Below are 18,423 nucleotides of genomic sequence, written 5' to 3' on the forward strand. Positions count from 1 at the left end.
GGGGTATGGAGAGGCGACCGCGTTTTAGGGGTCAGATGTGGTGGTGGTGGTTCTATGGTGGAAGAAGGTAAGAGGATGAAGAAAGAGGAATGATATTTACCAACCAAACATCACTTTTAATCTAAGAGTTTTGCTTTCCTTTTCCCCCTCTATTCTTTTCTTAATTCCATTCCCTTTATCTCATAACAACCAAACACCCTTTTAATATATTATTACTAGCCTTCATATGCACGCGATGCGTGCGTTATTTTCAAAATTTGTTATTCTATTAGATACTCCATTCGTACTTTATTTATGATTAAACTTAAATGTGAAAAATTCAACAGTTAGATGAATTTAGATATATTAATTCGCTAATTTAAAAAAATAAAAAGGTTGTGAGTGATTGTTAACATTAATTTTTTGTGAATGAATATTGAACCGAAAGAACAAAAATAATGAGTTGGTTTAACTGAATTAAAGAGTATCAAAGGTAGTGAATGTTCAGACTTTTCATGTGCACGTTATGTATGCCATCTTTTTTTATAAGGTATAAATATTTTGTCCATTTAATTTTTAATTGAAGTATTTGATGCATATACCATTTTAAACTTGTTTTAAGTGGCAAGTAGGAATGATAATTTTTAAATGATTTGCTTTTGTAAGTTTTTTCATTCCATTAGATCATTAAGGGTATTTTAGTCGCTTCAAAAGAGGACACCACACCTCTTCCCTTGGCTTATATAATAGAGATAAGGGGTCGTTTGTTTGATGTTGGGAAGTATAACTTCCCTTGAATTTGCATTACCCATGAAATTTCATTTCATAGGAAGTACATTTTTTGTTTGGTTGAACATGAAAAATTCTATTTCCCATGGGAATTTCCTCTTACCTAGGGGGGTCTAGGTAAGTTATTTCCTCCATTTTGTAGGAAACATAACTTCCTGTTCTTAGGAAGTTCTACTTCCCATGTTTTTGCCAACCAAAGAACAACACATATACCTACTTCCTAGAGATTCTAATTTCCCATGTATTTGAATGTTAACCAAACAAGTTCTAAATAATCGTTTATGGTGAGTTGAATTCCGCCTTACATTAAGTTCTACCATTAGTAGGTAAACTAGGTTTTAGTTTTATCCCTCTATTTTTAATCTGTAAAAAACATCGCTCACTTCACTGTTCATATTGACGCAGCAACTCTTCTCTTTTCTCCTTCAAACCTTCACCAGTTCACCTTCTCTGCTCAAATTGGATTTTCGCTGAACGAGTTAACTGCATTCTCGAATCTTCCTCGGTTTCCTATCTTCGCTGAACGAATTACATTTGTGCGAAGGTGAATTTCGCTACTTGTTCTTATATTTCTTCCAATTTCATTGGGATATGTTGCTGCAATTTTCATAATTCTAATTTAATTTATTGATATAATTTTCGTGATTTTAGTTTGATTTCCGTAATTTTTATGCGTTAGTGGTGAAATTATTCGGTTAACTGAGTTGCTCCCCTCTTGATTTTCGTAGTTTTACGCGATTAATGTTGGTTTTAGTTGCTATTTGTGTTGCATTAACTGTCTCTGACTGAATAATCGATCTCGCGTAACATAAAATGCCTAAAAAGTCTAAACTTACTAATTTTCATGATTTTAGTTTGAATGTCGTAGTCTTTATGCGTTACTGATGAAATTATATGGTTAACTGAGTTGCTTCCTTCTTGATTTTCGCTATTTTACGCGATCAGTGTTGGTTTTAGTAATTTAGTTGCCATCAGTGTTGGTTTTAGTTTGAATAATCGATCTCGCGTAACATAAAATGCCTATAAAGTCTAAACTTGCTAATTTGCCGAATTGTCTTTAAAAATTAAAGCTATGCCTAATCAGTGTTTCTTGAAGATTATAGTAGCTTAGATGCTTATAGCCAATGGTAAGACCAATTTTGATGAAGGGAATCTTGGTTATACTTATATTGAAGATCAATTTTGTTGGCTTCTTGATTTAGTCATGTAGTTAATCTTAATGTTTTGAAACAGTATTCTTTTTAATTGTATAGTTTGGACTATGTAAGCTTACTATGCTTGTAAAATTGCCTTAACTAAGCTATATCGATCTTATGTGAGCAAAATAGTGTACTTTTCACGTTCTTTTTACTTGAAATACATGTACTAGTCATGATGGATCATTTAAAGTCCTTGATTTATCAATTTTGTAGAATTTTAAGATAACACGATGCAATCCTACCCCCTACATGGATCCTACCTTGAATTTAATGATTTACATTAAAGCATTTGTCTTTTTTTTTTTTTATAACTTTGTAAAAGTATATGACAAAAGTGGGTTATATGAATTGTGTAGATAGATAGAGCGGAAGAAGTAAAAAAAGAACACAAAAAGTATATACTTAAGCTCAAACTTCATGAGCTTCAAAGCAATATGAGTATTTACATGCTCCCACCTTCTAAGAAGGGTAAACCATGCCACTATTCATATGAGAAGCAAGTAAATGTTTACATGCTCCCACCTTCTAGGAAGCTATGAGAGAAGCAAGTAGTGTCCGTCCTCATTGTTACATCTAGATGCAACTCTAATACACAATGTTTTTAAGCGCAAGATCAGAAGTTCTCCTTGGCCTCCAAAGATCCGAGCATTCCTTTGCAACCAAATACAATAAACAGATTCAGCAAAAGCCATAAGGTACAACCTAGCCTTTACAGACCTTTTTTCACCAAAACTAACATCATCGTGAACAGTAGCTTGGGAACCCTTGACCGGCTTGTGCACTTAGAAATATTGCAACACTGTGCACCATATTGTAGCTGAATACATCGTCAAAATAACACATAATAGAAAATAACAATGATAATAGTTGTGTGTTTAAGACCGTGAGTAGCAAATGCTTCATTTATTAAGAAACAAAGTTAGTATATTGATTGAATGTATAACATATGTGATTTCTATATACAACATTGGTGCTCCTCAAATCTTTTTTAACCCCAATGGTCCACCATTAACCCTTACATTATGGTTTCTTCCCAAAAACAATTGAGAAGTACAAATGATATGGAGGTAGTATATTTCAAAAAGCTCCTACTAGTTAAGATTTAGAAATATTCAGAATAAATAAGTAACAAAATGGACAAGGCCTCAACCAAGTGAGGCTAATTTGAAATATCTTTCCCCTTGTGGTAAGTCATAGTTAATTCTGTCTGGTTGAGAATAACACAATCAATCCTCATTACGATGTTGAAATAATGATTGAGAATTTTGGAAATATATACAGAGGTTCCCCACTGAAATCGACTTGAATAAGTATACATAAGCTTAATAAAACAATAAACCGACTTAGAGTTGTAAAGGAAAAGAACTTGGCTCCACACAAAGCAACATGATTTGTTGCACACAACTCAACTTCAAACGACCATAACTTTTGCTTTGTTTGAGGCATGTAATATATCATTGAGAACATTTTGAAGTCTAGTTTCTAAATCAATTAAAACACTCTTTTATGTTTTCACCATCAGAAGTTATGAATAGTGCAATGGTGTTGGTGTCAGCACAACTCTGGAAAGCTGTTTGATCTTCTTTGATTATACTCCATTTTGGGCATAAGTTATTATCCTTTGAATGCTCATCAAGTGCCTTGATCCTTATATCATTCCATAGCTGTCCAAAGGACCTAAAATTACATGAAAACATGAAGAAGAGGAAAGTAACATTGTTTATAAAAGGGACCAAAATATGAAAAAAAGCAATCCAAATGCTCTAATCCTACATGCAAGTGATCCCTAATATGCAACTGAATGTTGTTATATTAATAATATGCACTTACCAAGATGAGTTTGCTGATTCATCTCACACATTTTCTTTGTCAGCTCTAGGCTGCCATTTTAGTATTCCAATTATGCTTGTTTTCAGTGAGTGAAGTATGAAAGTAAAAGATGTTGATATCTTTCCCTTTGAGGTAACTCCTAGCTAATTCTGTGTGGGTTATTTGTGTGATACTGAATTTTGGTGAGAAAATTTGATAGTTCTGCAAAATACCAGCAATGGTTTTTGCAATACCCATCTTCTCTGATTTATCTTACATGTGAACTAGTACTCATCTCTAAAGGCTACTTATTTCCTTAAATCCTTTGGATTTCTATTGAATTAGGTAAAATTGTTGTTTATCAGAGGAATGCCCACAAAGATTTGCAATAAAGCTGAAGATCACCCTCAGGGAAAGACATTTTCGATGTTGCAACAAGTTGGAATGGGATTTGATGACCCCCCCTCTGGGTTTGGAGGCAATGAATTTTCAGAGACATCGAGACGGACTCCTGTTCCCCAGATTAAATGGAATTGTCCTCCCATGGTAACCTTTTCTTTGTTTTGTTTTGGAAAAGGTCTTTTGTAGTGCTAATACTTGATGTCTGTTGCCAAATTTTAACTTTGGATTGTTTGTCGATTGGTATTAGGAGTACTACATACGTATATTGGGGATGCAAGATGCTAATTTTGCATTCTTATGTTTTTCCTTTCTATTAACAGTTTATCTTAAAAAATGACTGGCATGTGGTGGCTGGTGAATTCAGTGAAGAGATTTGGACCCAAAAGTGCAGACAAATGGAAGTGCTTGAAGCTGTGTATCCCCACCCATGTGATGTTCCGCCAAGGTGTAATATCTCCAGAAAAAAAAATATTTTGTTGGTTTTCTCATTTGCTATATTAGCATGGTTTAAGTTGCACTTCTCCGAAAGAGTTGGTGGGACATTCCTCATTGCATTACTCATTTCTGCTTTGATTATCTATGTGTTCTTTCTTGATTTCATATGCTATATTTATATTCACCATGTTTTACCTCCTCTGTTATGTGGTTATCTACTCTTTGCAATATTATTTAGAACTTGAGCTCTTATCTATTTGTTGCATCTAGCCCATCAGTTTCGCCAGGTCTGGAAAAATGTGACTGTGATGATCATAAAACCCCTGTCATCCCGCTTATTCCTATTGAGGAGGAAGGTGCAGTAGATCATGAGTCACCACCATGCCCTATACATGCATGCTCCAATTCAGTGGCTATGAAACAAGATGATGTAGAAGTGAGGTTAGCAGAACATAATACTCCGGAGAAATTAAAAGTGATCATCAATGAGAAACCAATTGGTTTATCTACTGGTTTGGATGCTGATATTGTTGCTGCGGCTTCTGCTGCCTTCACGGCCATAATGAAATGCAATGAGCAGGGAAGCCTAATTGACACTGATCTTCTCGTCAAAATCCTAAGTGATCCGAAAATGATTGAGGGATTGCCAAAAGTTGTAGGGGTTTCTCTAAGTACAAAGATAACTCCCATCTATGATGCACTGAAGCTTGCAACTGCATCGGTACCTTCTCCCACCAAAGTACAGAGCACCGTGCTCCAGAAGCCACTGGATGAGACCTTCACCATGCAAAACTTTGTCGAACAAAAGGTACGACTTGCTTCAGATACATTCTTGATTTCTGAAACAATCCAAGTTCCAACATTACCCTTGTCCGAGGCAAAACCTCTACCATCAGCACAAGCTAATGAATTTTCGAACCAGTCAAACTCAACATCTTGGGCACCCATGTCAAACCAAGAATCTCCTTTGGATTTACCATCTAGGCCTGGCTATTTACTCAAAAATTGTCAACCTAACATGGTCTTATCAATAGAGAAAGAGAACCAGAGTCTGCCGCTAGAAGTACATCCAGTAAGGAGCTCTTCACAAAGTTCATACTCTCCAGTGGATGGACTCGTAGCATCTTCTGTCTCCGTCAAGACCCCACTTGTCAAGGATCTAAATTACTACAAGAGCCTTATCAAACTACATGGAACTGAAAGTCAAGCTAGTCAGGAAGAGCATATACAGCAATACAGGTTCAGAGCATCTAAACTGACAGCAGCATCTGGACAAGGAGATGTGAAGGCAAAGATACAAAGACCGTGCAAATTTCTTAACAGCTCAAGGGGGTGCAGAAAGGGAGTAAACTGCCCTTTTCAGCATGATTCATTGCTAAAGCCGCGTGCTGGAAGCATACCAGATACTCACAGTAGTAAGAAATTAAAAATCGGTAAGTAACTTACTTGAAGAAGGTAAATATGGCAATTTTGCTAGAAGTATTGTAGTCACTGATTTACTAGGATGTTTAATGACTAGCTGTATCTAGTGTTTTCTTCTTTTTCTTTGTGCTAGCTGTATCTAGCATTCTACTTTTCGAGTTGTCAACTTAGGCCGAATAAAATTGCTGGCGTTCGTTGGAGTCCGTGCATCTTAGCTTATTGTGCATAGTTTTGAGGAGAAAAAGGAATTGGAATACTGACAGAGAATGATTTTTTTTCAAGGAAACTTCAATCTATTTCAAAATTGTTGAATGCTCTCTCCCCTTGTGTTCTTGGAATTTTTTAAATAAAACTGTTTTATTGGATTTGGATTGGCGATTCGTTAGCATATGTACAAATCTCTGCCGTATGTTCTAAATCTACAATACAATATCAAATCCCTATGTTATAGGGAAATTCCTACTCCCAAAATCTAGAAAAGAATTGCACCAAGACAGAAAGAAACCATAAGAAGAAATATATCTGACAATAAATAGGGAAATTCGTTCAGGAAATAGAAGGGTCAGTAGGAGGCTCGAATATTTTCCAGTAGGGCTACTACATTTTTAAGTTGTAGCCTTGTAGGGCAACAAGATTACTAAATCGGACCACTAAGATATGCAAATTATTAAGAGTTTGAAAAACACTGCATTCTCTTACAACGAAAAAGTCATATAAGGTTTGTTGTTGCTGCTGGGTAGATTTGCTTTGCCTTCTCTTAGTTTATGTTGGATGTTTTCTTGTTAAGATTGTTGTTTTAAAGGGTAATTCCTGGTTGTGGAATTTACTTCTTAAAGTTAGTTATACTGTGGATAATCTCTACTGGAAGTTAGATGATGGTGGTTTTGTTGGGTTTAATGTCTAGGATATTAATCGCATTGCAAAGTGGTGTCCTCTCCTCCTATGATGAATGGAGTTTAGGAGGACTTTTGTTGTTGGTTAGTAAGGAGGAATCAAAGTTTTTCGTTACTAATCCTAGAGGGTTTGTTATGGGTAATATGTCAAGGAAAAAAGAATTAAGTCGAATGGGTTTGGAGGTTTGTTGGGTCGTGATTGTTAGTTTGTGTTTGAGATTAACGAAAGTTAATTCTCTTTTTATGTTAGCGATTGTCATTGCTCTCAAAATCTTTTATTAGAACGCTGCTCCCCTAAGTTTGGGGGTTCAGAGTATGCTCACCGCGTCACTTTTAATGACTCATGTAGCTTGTGAGAATCTCACAAGTCCATTACCTCTAGCTCAAGTTTATTCTACCCTTCTGGTTCTATTCTTGATCTCAAGGTTACTCAAGCAAGTGGCTACAATGCTCATCCTCTCAACAAGTGCTTAATCATCTTCAATGGTATCTTTTCGGATGGCTTTAGCAAGCTTGAAAGTTGCAATCAAAGTCATTACAACAATGAAGAGTCCAACGGAGAAGAAGTTTCTATTCAATGAGCTTGTATGCCGACTTTAGTTTGTTTTCTAAGTTTTGTAAGGAAGCTTGTTACTTGCTTTGTTTTGTTTGTTCTCGAAAGGGCATTGAAGTGCCTTCTAGTTTAGGTTGTATTTCCTTGAACTTTATTGATGATAGATGAAGCTGTTGTAAAAAAAAAGTCGTATGAAAAGCATGTGATTATTTTAAGGGTATGTTTATCCTTAAACTCCTTTTCACACTACAAACACTGCCATCAATTTATATTATACATCTGGGTGCATACTTAAGAGTATTTCTTTGCCTAATCTTAGAGCTTCAAATGAGTAAAAAAATGAATGCACACCTTGCGTATACAATTGTGTGTACCATATAAGTTTTGGACTTTGCCATATCAGTTTTCTTTACCAATTAGTTACTTTTAGACTCTTTTCAATTTTGAACCACTATTTTGAATTCTTCCAAAAAAAAGAAGTCTCAACAGTATCTTATTCGATCTATTTCACATTTTTATCAACCCACAAGCATGTATTTTCTACCCAATTTAAACAAGTGTAGTTGGTTAGAAATTCACCTTGTAACCTTAAGATCGCAAAACCAAGCTTGCTTGGTGGAAGAGGTAGGGAACTCACTTTGTAACTTTGAGGTTACAACTTCGAACCCCAATGCCTACTTGTGCTTGGGAGTGGAGATTTCCTTATATCCCCTCCTACCATCAAGCATTAATCTGTGTAGATGGGTTGGCCGACTTGTGTTGTAGAGTCCTGCTTCTTTCCTAGGTGGGGGAGGGGGGAGGGGCCAGAAAAACTTAAGATCACAAGATTTTCCTCCCAACTGTGATATTTGGAGGCAAGGATCCCTTACCTTTTCCTTATACTCTCAAGTGCCTTGCTAACATATCTCAGACCAATAAACCGTGAGGGTCTAGACTGGGTCTTCCTACCCACTCAAAATAAGCCCACAAGTGTTTTTTTTTTGCTTTTCAGTCTTTGTCAGATTCTATTTAGACATATGTGGTTTAGTTTACCCTACAAGACTACAACGCATGAGACTAAAAACAACTTCAATGAGACATATGTGGTTAGCTAAAGTGATACTTGGATAAAAATGCAATATCATTTTTCCTTAGCTAATTCTATCGTTAGCCAACTTCTCTTTAGTGGTTCAGCTAAACTATATTTGTTGCTTGGATAGGTCCCACAATCACCTTTTTTTTTTATATATATATATATATATATATAAAAATTATCACTTGTGAAAAAGCTATTTATTGTGTGAGACCTAATGTTTTGGCTAAGCCAATTTGCTCTATAGAACCAATTTGCTTAGCAAATCAAAACTCCATTTCATTTTCGAATGGTTTAGCAACTAGATGAATATTTTTGCAAAATCATTAGCTAGTCCTTTTGCACCATTAGAAGTGCTCCAAGGTAGTTCCAAAAAACGATTCCAAAGCTTCCCAACCCTCCCACCAATGCGAATCAGGCATAAGCCCTAAGGTAGGCTTTACAATCCATCCAAAACTAAAAATAGCAGATCATTGTCTAACAGGAAAAGAAGAACAAAGTCCCTAAAAACCAAAGGAAGGCGAAAAGGAAACAAAATGATTTGTGAAAAAGTAAATCAAGCAAATGCATATCTAGATGACAGAATAATAGGCAAATGTAAGCAACTTCTGAATTCTGATAGTCCCTGAGTATCAATATATGGAGAAAGATGATACAAAACTCAGTCCACAAAGAACGACTCAAGCAACATTGTCCAGATTTGAATCTCATCCGGAATTTGTCTGAACACAGTAGCCTGTTGTTATCTAGCAAGTTTAGTACTTTAAAACAGCACAGTAACATTTCAGCACTTGGCTCTTAAAAAATATGTCATTTCAACTTGAACAATCAGAGGCAACAGGAACCTAGATTTCTTTTTTTGCAGGTGAGCCTATGTCGCTCAGGTGACTCAGCCCGTTCTCTTGATGATGTGAACTCCACTATCAGTCTCCACAATTCCACTTATCTCACCAACTTCTAGTGCGAATGTTGCTTCTTCAAAGGGCTTCTGCATCTGACCTGGGCCAAATGAACCTGCAGAAACACCCATGGGATTTAAAGATCTAAACCATAACATGCTTACAAACAATCCATTACTTATAATCTATATATAAATACATCAAGAGATCCAGACCGGCACCGCACACAACATGCAGCTCTATATAGAGGCAGAGAGAGAAGCATTTTGAGAGCATTTGGTTATGCAGAAAACATATTCCCGGAAAATTGGTTTTTCTCATCTTCATTTGTTTGGTTTGTAAAGAGTGATGAACAGTTTTTCAAATGGTGGAAGATAATTCTCCCAAAGGTGAAAAACAGAATTCCTTTTGAAAAGGAAATGAAATCAAATTTCCTCACTATTTTTCATTTTTAGTGTTCCTTCCGCTCATCCATCCTCCCCATTTCATTTTCACTTTTCCTTTTCTTTCTACTTTTTCATTCAAGAAACGAAACAAAGATGAACTCATGTACTCTTGTATTTTCCATTTGAAAATGTCATTCATGGAAAATCTTCTTTCCATTGAAAATGTTTTCCGTCTAACCAAACATAACGTTAGCGTAACCAAATTCCAGGAAACAGACACTTCATATGGCATCAGAAAAAGAAAAGAAAAACAGGTCTATATATTTTGTAGTGGACCACACCAGCAGTCCAGCACACTGGAGGCACTGCCCAGAACTAGGGCCCCCCTAGTGAGCCATTGGCTGCATTTTGCAAAGATTGGCATGACTACAGTCAAATTGGGAATAGAGAAATGAAAAACATAAGACCATAGGCAACAACAGAACATGTGGGATATGCCACGCCAAGGACCATGGTACTCTGCAAAGGCTGCCGCATGTCGACCCCATACACTGCCATGTCTATTCACACTTTAGGCCAGTAAGAAGGTATCTTTGTGATGAACTGAAGCTAATAATTTAGGCATCAAGACAAACTGACAAGTTCAAAACTTCAATCTGAGCATACGCTTATTCACCTGTCTCAACTATTGCAGATTTCAAACATGTCAACAAACTAACTTCAACTAAGAATTCTTCCCAAGGCTTTCAACCACATCCCATAGGTATAGCTTGTAAGTAAATTACAGAAGGTGCTTGTTTGGTTGACATACAAAATCATGAAAAAGTAGAAATTCCTAAGGCACAGGATAATGTAGAGTTGTTTTGTTGATAATAAACATAAAGATCTGGACTTCCTAAGAAGCTTAGGGAACTACTCACCAAGGTCCCACAAGCTAAGTTGTCCATGATCAGCCAAACAAAATCTGGCACTTCCTAGGAAAGGCAACTACATGGGAAAACAAATTTCCAAGGAAATATGACTTCATACTTCCTATATTCAACAACGATCACTAAGTTCAGGAGAAAGGATGGATGGGAAAACACAGCTTCCTCAACTGTAATTACTGCACACGGAAGTTAGAAGTTTAACCACACAATATAACCACCAATGGTAGTATACTACTTAAGTACTTACACAAGAAGCCAAAAGAGGATGTTGTACCCTCGGGGTTAGCAGTAGCTTCTATTGTTAATCTCAAGCAAGTAGTAGCGTATAGTTCTATTGACGGCATAACTATTTGCGCTTAAACTTCTAAGACCAGCACAGTTGTTCGTATTCATTTCCTTCCCAAGCACTTCTTGGCCACCATTCATGAACTTATATATGATTTATCAACTCCACAAATGCCTCAGCTCTTATGTTCCTAATCCTAGGTGCTCTTAAATCATCTAACAGTGGAACGAAGACTAGCAAAAACTTCTAACCCAAAAGAGCCTTGTTTCCACCATTCACAAATTTACCAATAAAGTCTTCATGTTGAGGCTATAAAAAAGTTCATCATCACACAAATACTTGCCGACCATCCCAAAAATGAGAGGCTAATTTTTATTAATCAAAACTTATCATAAAATTACTTTTTTCGGGGAAGAGGACAGACGGCATGAATTCTCATAGCTTGCTCTCTTGAATATTTCATCAGATTGCTGATATGGCAAGAACAATGATGAATCAGGCCTAATTTTTAAACCCATACAGTATCCTTATTCCATATCCATAAACCTTAATTTCCCTCTCTTTAATTTCTTTATTACCAACCATCTGTCACTCCAACCTGTTTTCACTATTCTCAATCTCACCTATCCAAAACGACCACGTTTGCGGATTTGATTGTAACAAACCTCATATTCATCATACTACTATAGTTTCTTTTCCTTGACAAACGGATAACTTTAATCAGAAATCCGGTGACGACTAAGTAACCAAAAGAAAAAACGATTGATACTCAAGCAGTCCATAAAATTGATCAAATCTTATAAGAACAGTAAGTTACTAGGCTTCATCGAATTCAAGCTAGAACAAACTAAGACAAAAATCATCCAAAATATATACAAAAAAGAAAACAAATCTGAGATTAGAAAAGATAAAACACATAACAGATTCATAAAATTTCAACAAAGAAATTGAATCGACATGTAAAAAAATGAAGAGGAGAGAGAAAGATTCGAAAAAGAAGAAAAACAAACCTAGATCGCCGCCGCGCTTGGCGGAGCTACAATCAGAGATGCGAGATGCGACATCGTCAAAATTGGCTTTGTGAGAAAGAATATCGTCGCGAATAGATTGGAGCTGAGAGATAGCAGATTCTTTGGTAGTGTTCATGATAACGCGACCTTCTGGATCCTTCCATGAAGCCTTTCTGCGAGAACCTTGATGCTTTATGAGTATGTGCGATGCCCTAACTTGTTGCTTCGTCGCCATTTTCTTACTCTTCTTCTGGTTGTGGTGGTTATGGTTATGGTGTTTTTCTCTGTTTCTCTCTCCTTCTCTTCGATCTTTGTCGATCGAAGCTTCCTTCTTCCGCTTTCTTTCGGATGACTCAATTTTTCTCCGCTTTTGTGGTTTCAGTTTCTCTTCTACAGTTGCTGCACGGTTACTTTACATATAGGGGTAAGGGGGGTTCCTACAGTGTGTTAGTAGTAGTACTTAGTACTGGACTACTGGTCGTGATGTACTACTGGCACAACCTAAAACCCCTATGGTGTGTGGGGCAAAGAGGTGGCTATCATACGAGTTTGAGCTACCTCGACTCGGCTCGTTATCATTTTGAGTCGAGTGTGAGTTGATAAGCTCACTCGAGTCAAGTTTTGATAGAATTTTGTCCAAGATTTGGCTAAATCGAGCTTTGACCGAGTAATTTCGAGTAGCTTGCAAGTGTCTCATGATAAAAGCAGCAACAATAAGGTAGAAAAATATTGAATTTAGGTATTTTGTTATTTATAGTTGGATATTTGAGTTTCTCACGAGTTCTCGAGTCGAGTATCGAGTTGCTCAACTCGACTCACCAACATATCAAGTTCGATTCGAGTTCACTGGAGTCGAGCTTTGACCGAGTCGATCTCAAGTAGCTTGTGCGTTGTTACGTCTCATTGCTACCTCCAAGTAAAACTAGCGATTCTAACAAATATATATTATGTATATGTATATTAATTGCTGATTAGTAGTTATTAGGGTTTACAACATCTATCAGGTGACAAACATGTCAAGTAGGGTTGTGTTCGTATTTGGTTTCGTGTTCATTTTATGTTGTTACAAAATTTATCAACACTAAAATGTAGGATAATTGCATAATATGACAAATTGATCTAAATGGGTAGTGTTCGAGTTGATTCGTGTCAGCTTCGTGTTTTCTCTCAGTAACTGTGTTTTTGTCATGTCGATTTTGGTCATGTTGTCGAATCGTGTCAGAGATCGTCAGCTCTAACTAAATATATAAATATTAGGTAATAGTAGCTTTCTTGTAGTCATGCACATGAGCACGTCTGGTGATACACATCCAACCTCCAAATTATAGTGTTGAACATGACCTTAATTGATAAGAAATGAGATTAGTCGGACAGTCTCATGAGTCAAGATTTTAAATCTCGTGGTTGTCCACATTTTATATACGCTTCATTCTTTATACGCTTGGATCTTGGGATAAACCATGTAGTAAGAGAGTCATCAGAAGCATCAATTCGAATGTTGTACGAGTATCATCACTCAGAAGTCAGAACACAACACAAACCTCCTAGTCTCCATATATAAATTTTTATACCCAAAAAATGATGTTCAGTTCGCAAATCAGCATAGTTTGAGGGGGCAATTTATTGCTACTGCATTCTACTCTACTCTTAAAGCACTACAACTATCAGGTGCATGGTGCAGAGTGTGCAGATCACCAAGAAGTGTACAATTGATAGGAGAATACATACTTCTTGGTGTACAATTGATAGGAGAAGTACATTTTACAAGAATGCTCATTCTACAACAGATATCAGCAAAAACCTTCCTACATTGACAATTAGCTCCAACAGCAGAACCTTCCAGGGAATATTGCTGATCAGAAATTCAACACTTCTGATGTAAGATAATCTAAAATCAGATATAGTACTTCAACTCTAGTACTCCATTTGGTGTTCTACTAGATTTCCCTCAAAACTGGCCAACCTTTTCTCATGATGTCATTGATCTTGGCATCAATTTGCTTCTGAACCCTTGCGGGACAAAGTTCTGCTGCATAACTGTTCAATTTTGCCGCCAAGTTCGATTTCTGGAGCTCCTCTTCCGGAAGGTTACCAATTAAGTGAAGGAGAAAAGGATTTCTTTTGAGCTCAAATTTCTGTGAATTTTGGAGAAGGCAACTACATCAGCTTGTAAAACCTTCATTTAGGCTGCATAATAACTACAATTAATCCCTGGGCAAAACAAAAATAATCAAAGGTCCCTCTTCCGCCACCCAAAAATTGATCATAGTAGGCAAAGCCCATTGGATTTTGACCTTAGAAGTTATTACCACACAAGTCAGTGAATTCAGCTGGAAATTTGAAGTTGGGATTGAAACAGGATTTTGCCAAAACATTAACACTGGGTAATTTCCGTTTACTCATTTAGGATATATTCTATTCAACTAAATTTGACTTGTCTCAACTTATCTTAATTTATTGTAGCTATGAATAAAACTTATTGGTGCTTATTAGTGGACCTTAAATGTCTCATCATCCTTCCTTCGACATTTTTAATCCTCTCACGCCAATACGATTAGGGGAGGGTAGAAATTCGAAATGACTTGGTGTGCAAAAAATTTTTTTAGCTTGGCTGAATGTTAGTGTAGTGGAAGAGTAGACACAATCAAATGTTTAGTGCTAGTATTTGTTATATACTCCTTCAAATCCTTTTAATGGTCACACTATGCCTTCTGTTCAAACTTTAACCATAAAATCTTACTAATATTAATATCAAAACATTAAAACTTATCGGCCCTAATCTTAACTTATCCTCTCTGAAGATGTTACAATAAGTTGTACAGGGAAACACACTTTTAGTAACCCCATCAAGATAAAATTAAGGAAAAAGGTGATAATTGGGGCTTTATAATAGTAACCCCATCAAGATAAAATTAAGGAAAAAGGTGATAATTGGGGCTTTATAATAGTAACCCCATCACGATAAAATTAAGGAAAAAGGTAATAAAATAAATTGACGGCCCGTTTGGTAGTCGTTAATAATTTGCGGTAATGGGAATGAATTTTAAGTGTAATTTTATTAGTGAAGCACCCTTAAAATCTCCATGGGGAGACATTTTTTCTCCATGGGCAAGCAATCTCATCCCAAAACTTGTGTTTTTGTCTCCAAAGGGAAGCAATTTTCATTACCACTCATTACCACCCTACAAGGTGGTATTGGATGGGAATGAAAATTCAAGAAGGAAAGTGGACACTTTATGATAAATTAGCATTACCATGGGAATGGACAATGATATTTTTCACAAATTTACACACAAATTCATTCCCATTACCACCATTTATGACCAACTACCAAACGGGCCGTGAGAGCATATAAAAGCAATACCTGATGGTCAGGTTCAGCAGGATAAAAAGTTCCTAGAGGTTGGATTTGGGTAGTCACTATGCTGCTCTTTGACTTAGTCTGCTCCCTTTCCTTGGTGATGGTTGCCAATCTGGACTCACTTGTGCCATTCGTAAAGATAATTGATCTGTTAATAAAACAATTCATTCAGTGATAATATATTCACAAGCCATGGAGCAAGTTCCTTTCCAAGGCGCCAGCAATTTCACCTGTACTGATCACCAACATCAGGACCCTGGCCAAATACCTGCCTTGAATCATGACTTGACCAGAAGACCTCCAGAAGTTGCCGGAAGCTTAGAACTCTGGGATCATATTCAATCTGAACAGCATGCAAATACCAATCTAGTTAGTAACAAATGAATCAAATATAAAGGAAAGGCACATCCAGTACTTTCAGGAGGGCTTACTGATACCATTATGATAAGTGATTCGTTAGAGAAATTTCCAAAGTTAACTGAGCAAAACTTCAAATGCAATGCAAACTAATTCAGTCTCTTTCAGTCCGTCCACAAAGAGAACACTTTAATTCAATATGGTCCTTTTCCTATCAACTACCAAGCTGAGTGCATCAGTCCATTACTTTCATGAAGCTGCATTTCTTCACTCGTTACTTAGTCCCATCCCTTCCCCCACCCCAACCCAACCCAAATCCAAAGAACTCCTACCTAGAAAGAAAGACCAACTACAACAGAATGGTACTACAAGTTAATGCAAAGAAAAAAATCAATGTTATGTGAAAACCAATAAAGAGAAATCCCCCCAAAGTGCTACTATTTCACAAACTAAGTCACAGGTATGTAACATACTCATACGGAACAATTTTGCGATTTGTTCCCATCTATTCATGAAATTCAGCGAAATGTTGCAAACACATGCAACCATTTTAGCACCCTCGCTCCATTTACACCTCTTAAATAACTTCTACATATACCAATTCGATCATATCTATGAAATTCAGCAAAATGTTACAAACACATGCAACCATTTTGTTCTAAACATAGCTCACTTGCTCCATTTTCACCTCTTAAATAACTCCTACATTTTCCAATTCGATACGAACTATTCATGAAATTCAGTGATATACTGCAAAGAAATGCAACCAATTTGTTCTAAAGATAGCACAATCATCGATTTCACCTCTTAAACACCATCTACCTCAACTATCTCAAAACGCACAAAACAAAATGCTATTGATCCGAAAGCAAATCCGAAAATAGCATAATTGCATAGATATCCCAAGCATTACTCTGAACACATTTAATACAGCGATCAAAGAAATCGAATCATGAAATCATAGATATCAGTAAGTTAAACTATTCCAAACATCAAATCAAACAAAACAATATAAATAATATACAACAAGAAGTAACCAAAAGAATGTGACAGAAAGGAAGCAATCAAATACAACAACAAATCTTAGTCCGAAAGCGATTTGTGGTCGGCTAACATGAATTGTCATAACAAATCGTTTGAAAAGTAATAACAACAATGACAATGAGAGAAGAATGGAAGAAAAAGGACCTGTACAGATTCGGCATGATCGGCCAAGCTGCGAAACTCAGGATTAAGCTTAGTGCCACCAGAGTAGCCGACGGTGGTGCGAACGACACCGTTTAAGCAACCGAAAACAGCTTCAGATCTCCAGAAACTTCCGAGTGCAAAAATGGCGGTTTTCAATGGCTGATTATCGGGAGGTGTCACTTCCGGAAATCGAATACTCGTCGCCGGCGCCGGAACAAAAATTCCGGCGAAGATGAGAATCAGAAATTGATGAGAGAGACTCATAGTCATAGTCATAGATAGTGATGTTGTTAGGCTTCTTCTTCTTCCCTTCTCATTCATCTCAATGAAATTCAAGAGGAGAGAGAAAGAGAGAGATTATTCTCGTTATTTTTCAACTAATTCCTCTTTTTTCTTTTTCGTTTTTGTCGATTGGGATTAGAGTTGGCAAAAATTTGTGTTTGTGTGAAGTATAGATAGGTTGGAAAACCTTATTATTAACCGATTTGATAAGGAGTGTTGTGTCATATCTTGTCGACCAATTTTATTAGACAAATTGAAAATTCTCGAAATTAATCGATTTTTTTTCGGTTTTGGTTTCGTCTCATGTTATATTTTGTTGGCTTTAATAATAGGGCTATATCATCTTCATCTAAAATAAGGTGATTCAGACTGATTTATGTATTTTTGGTTGATGTGTTTTGTTATCGAATTGAAAATCTACCCATACTTTGACATTAATTTTGTACGAAAAACATAAACTTTCATCATATTAGATGCGTCATGTATACTTTACTAACACGAACAAGTAATAGGTTGCATTTGTAAATCAAATTAAATTTGGGATGTAGGTAAAAAAAATTCATGAAAAAAACCATGGCCTAAGATTCAACCTTTGGACCTTCATGCACTATCAAATACCAGCTGTGTTAGATGAGCACAGGAAGCCTATTTATAATTTATGTTCAAGTTCAGGCGCAGACTTGATGCATTTAAGAATTTGTGCAAGAATGCAGCTGGGAGGGTTGATGTGGGCCATGCTCATCCTTACCTGAGTAAAAAGAGGTAGATACGCTCACCACAAATGTTTGCATGGATCATCAGGTTCAATTACACAATAAGAAAAACATTTTACCATTATATGTTTCCAACATCTTATAAGCTGAAATGCCCTTACAGAATTGCAGCAGAAGCACTTCAAAATAAACAGAAGAACAGCGCAAGCGCAAACGCCAACTTAGATGAAAGCTCCTCTCCAGAAGAATAGGAACTACATTGTGTTTTCACCATATACAAAGCAAAGGGTTCATACAGACCCGGTAGAAATGAAAGCTAGATTTGACATGATTAAAGTCCATCACAAATAGTTGTTAACTAAGCAGCCAGGGGTAAAACAAAATGATACTTTGTGCAGAAACCAATCTAGCAAGTACCATTCATTCTATGAATAACACCATCACCACCACCAAGCCTCT

At 36.5% G+C, this 18,423-nt stretch overlaps 3 protein-coding genes across 5 annotated transcripts; 1 reads left to right on the top strand and 2 right to left on the bottom strand.

The window, feature by feature from the left end:
* Positions 1-1,123: 1,123 nt before the first annotated feature.
* LOC104895132 (zinc finger CCCH domain-containing protein 6) lies at positions 1,124-6,321 on the top strand. Of its 3 annotated transcripts, none has more exons than XM_048637797.2 (4): positions 1,124-1,312; positions 4,122-4,322; positions 4,499-4,623; positions 4,884-6,321. In XM_048637797.2, the coding sequence occupies exons 2-4, from the start codon at positions 4,146-4,148 to the stop codon at positions 6,052-6,054; spliced, it is 1,473 nt and encodes a 490-aa protein (XP_048493754.1). In that variant the 5' UTR covers positions 1,124-1,312; positions 4,122-4,145; the 3' UTR covers positions 6,055-6,321. The 3 variants fall into 3 exon arrangements, with proteins under 3 accessions (XP_048493754.1, XP_048493756.1, XP_048493757.1); XM_048637799.2 differs by having other exon boundaries at positions 4,144-4,322; XM_048637800.2 differs by lacking the exon at positions 1,124-1,312 and having other exon boundaries at positions 4,188-4,322; positions 4,543-4,623.
* Positions 6,322-9,093: 2,772 nt separating this feature from the next.
* Positions 9,094-12,498, bottom strand: LOC104895133 (peptidyl-prolyl cis-trans isomerase Pin1). Its single transcript, XM_010681559.4, has 2 exons — positions 12,064-12,498; positions 9,094-9,567 (listed from the first exon to the last, which is right to left on the bottom strand). The coding sequence occupies exons 1-2, from the start codon at positions 12,296-12,298 to the stop codon at positions 9,443-9,445; spliced, it is 360 nt and encodes a 119-aa protein (XP_010679861.1). The 5' UTR covers positions 12,299-12,498; the 3' UTR covers positions 9,094-9,442.
* A 1,088-nt stretch (positions 12,499-13,586) lies between these two features.
* Positions 13,587-17,414, bottom strand: LOC104895135 (peptide methionine sulfoxide reductase A5). Its single transcript, XM_010681560.4, has 4 exons — positions 16,970-17,414; positions 15,655-15,767; positions 15,428-15,572; positions 13,587-14,198 (listed from the first exon to the last, which is right to left on the bottom strand). Exons 1-4 carry the CDS (start codon positions 17,288-17,290, stop codon positions 14,001-14,003), a joined length of 777 nt encoding a protein of 258 aa, XP_010679862.2. The 5' UTR covers positions 17,291-17,414; the 3' UTR covers positions 13,587-14,000.
* Positions 17,415-18,423: the final 1,009 nt, after the last annotated feature.

Source organism: Beta vulgaris, chromosome 6 (assembly GCF_026745355.1).
Source record: "Beta vulgaris subsp. vulgaris cultivar EL10 chromosome 6, EL10.2, whole genome shotgun sequence".
Classification (NCBI taxonomy): domain Eukaryota; kingdom Viridiplantae; phylum Streptophyta; class Magnoliopsida; order Caryophyllales; family Amaranthaceae; genus Beta; species Beta vulgaris.

What these genes read in the sequence shown, in the direction of transcription:
- LOC104895132 (XM_048637797.2), top strand. Translation starts at nt 4,146, where the DNA reads ATGCCCACAAAGATTTGCAATAAAGCTGAAGATCACCCTCAGGGAAAG. An exon ending in AATGGAATTGTCCTCCCATG is followed by an intron (nt 4,323 to 4,498) that starts GTAACCTTTTCT and finishes TTCTATTAACAG; the next exon opens with TTTATCTTAAAAAATGACTG. An exon ending in CCATGTGATGTTCCGCCAAG is followed by an intron (nt 4,624 to 4,883) that starts GTGTAATATCTC and finishes TGTTGCATCTAG; the next exon opens with CCCATCAGTTTCGCCAGGTC.
- LOC104895133 (XM_010681559.4), bottom strand. Translation starts at nt 12,298, where the DNA reads ATGGCGACGAAGCAACAAGTTAGGGCATCGCACATACTCATAAAGCAT. An exon ending in CAAGCGCGGCGGCGATCTAG is followed by an intron (nt 9,568 to 12,063) that starts GTTTGTTTTTCT and finishes GTGTTTCTGCAG; the next exon opens with GTTCATTTGGCCCAGGTCAG.
- LOC104895135 (XM_010681560.4), bottom strand. Translation starts at nt 17,290, where the DNA reads ATGAATGAGAAGGGAAGAAGAAGAAGCCTAACAACATCACTATCTATG. An exon ending in ATCATGCCGAATCTGTACAG is followed by an intron (nt 15,768 to 16,969) that starts GTCCTTTTTCTT and finishes CATGCTGTTCAG; the next exon opens with ATTGAATATGATCCCAGAGT. An exon ending in GATGTTGGTGATCAGTACAG is followed by an intron (nt 15,573 to 15,654) that starts GTGAAATTGCTG and finishes TTTTATTAACAG; the next exon opens with ATCAATTATCTTTACGAATG.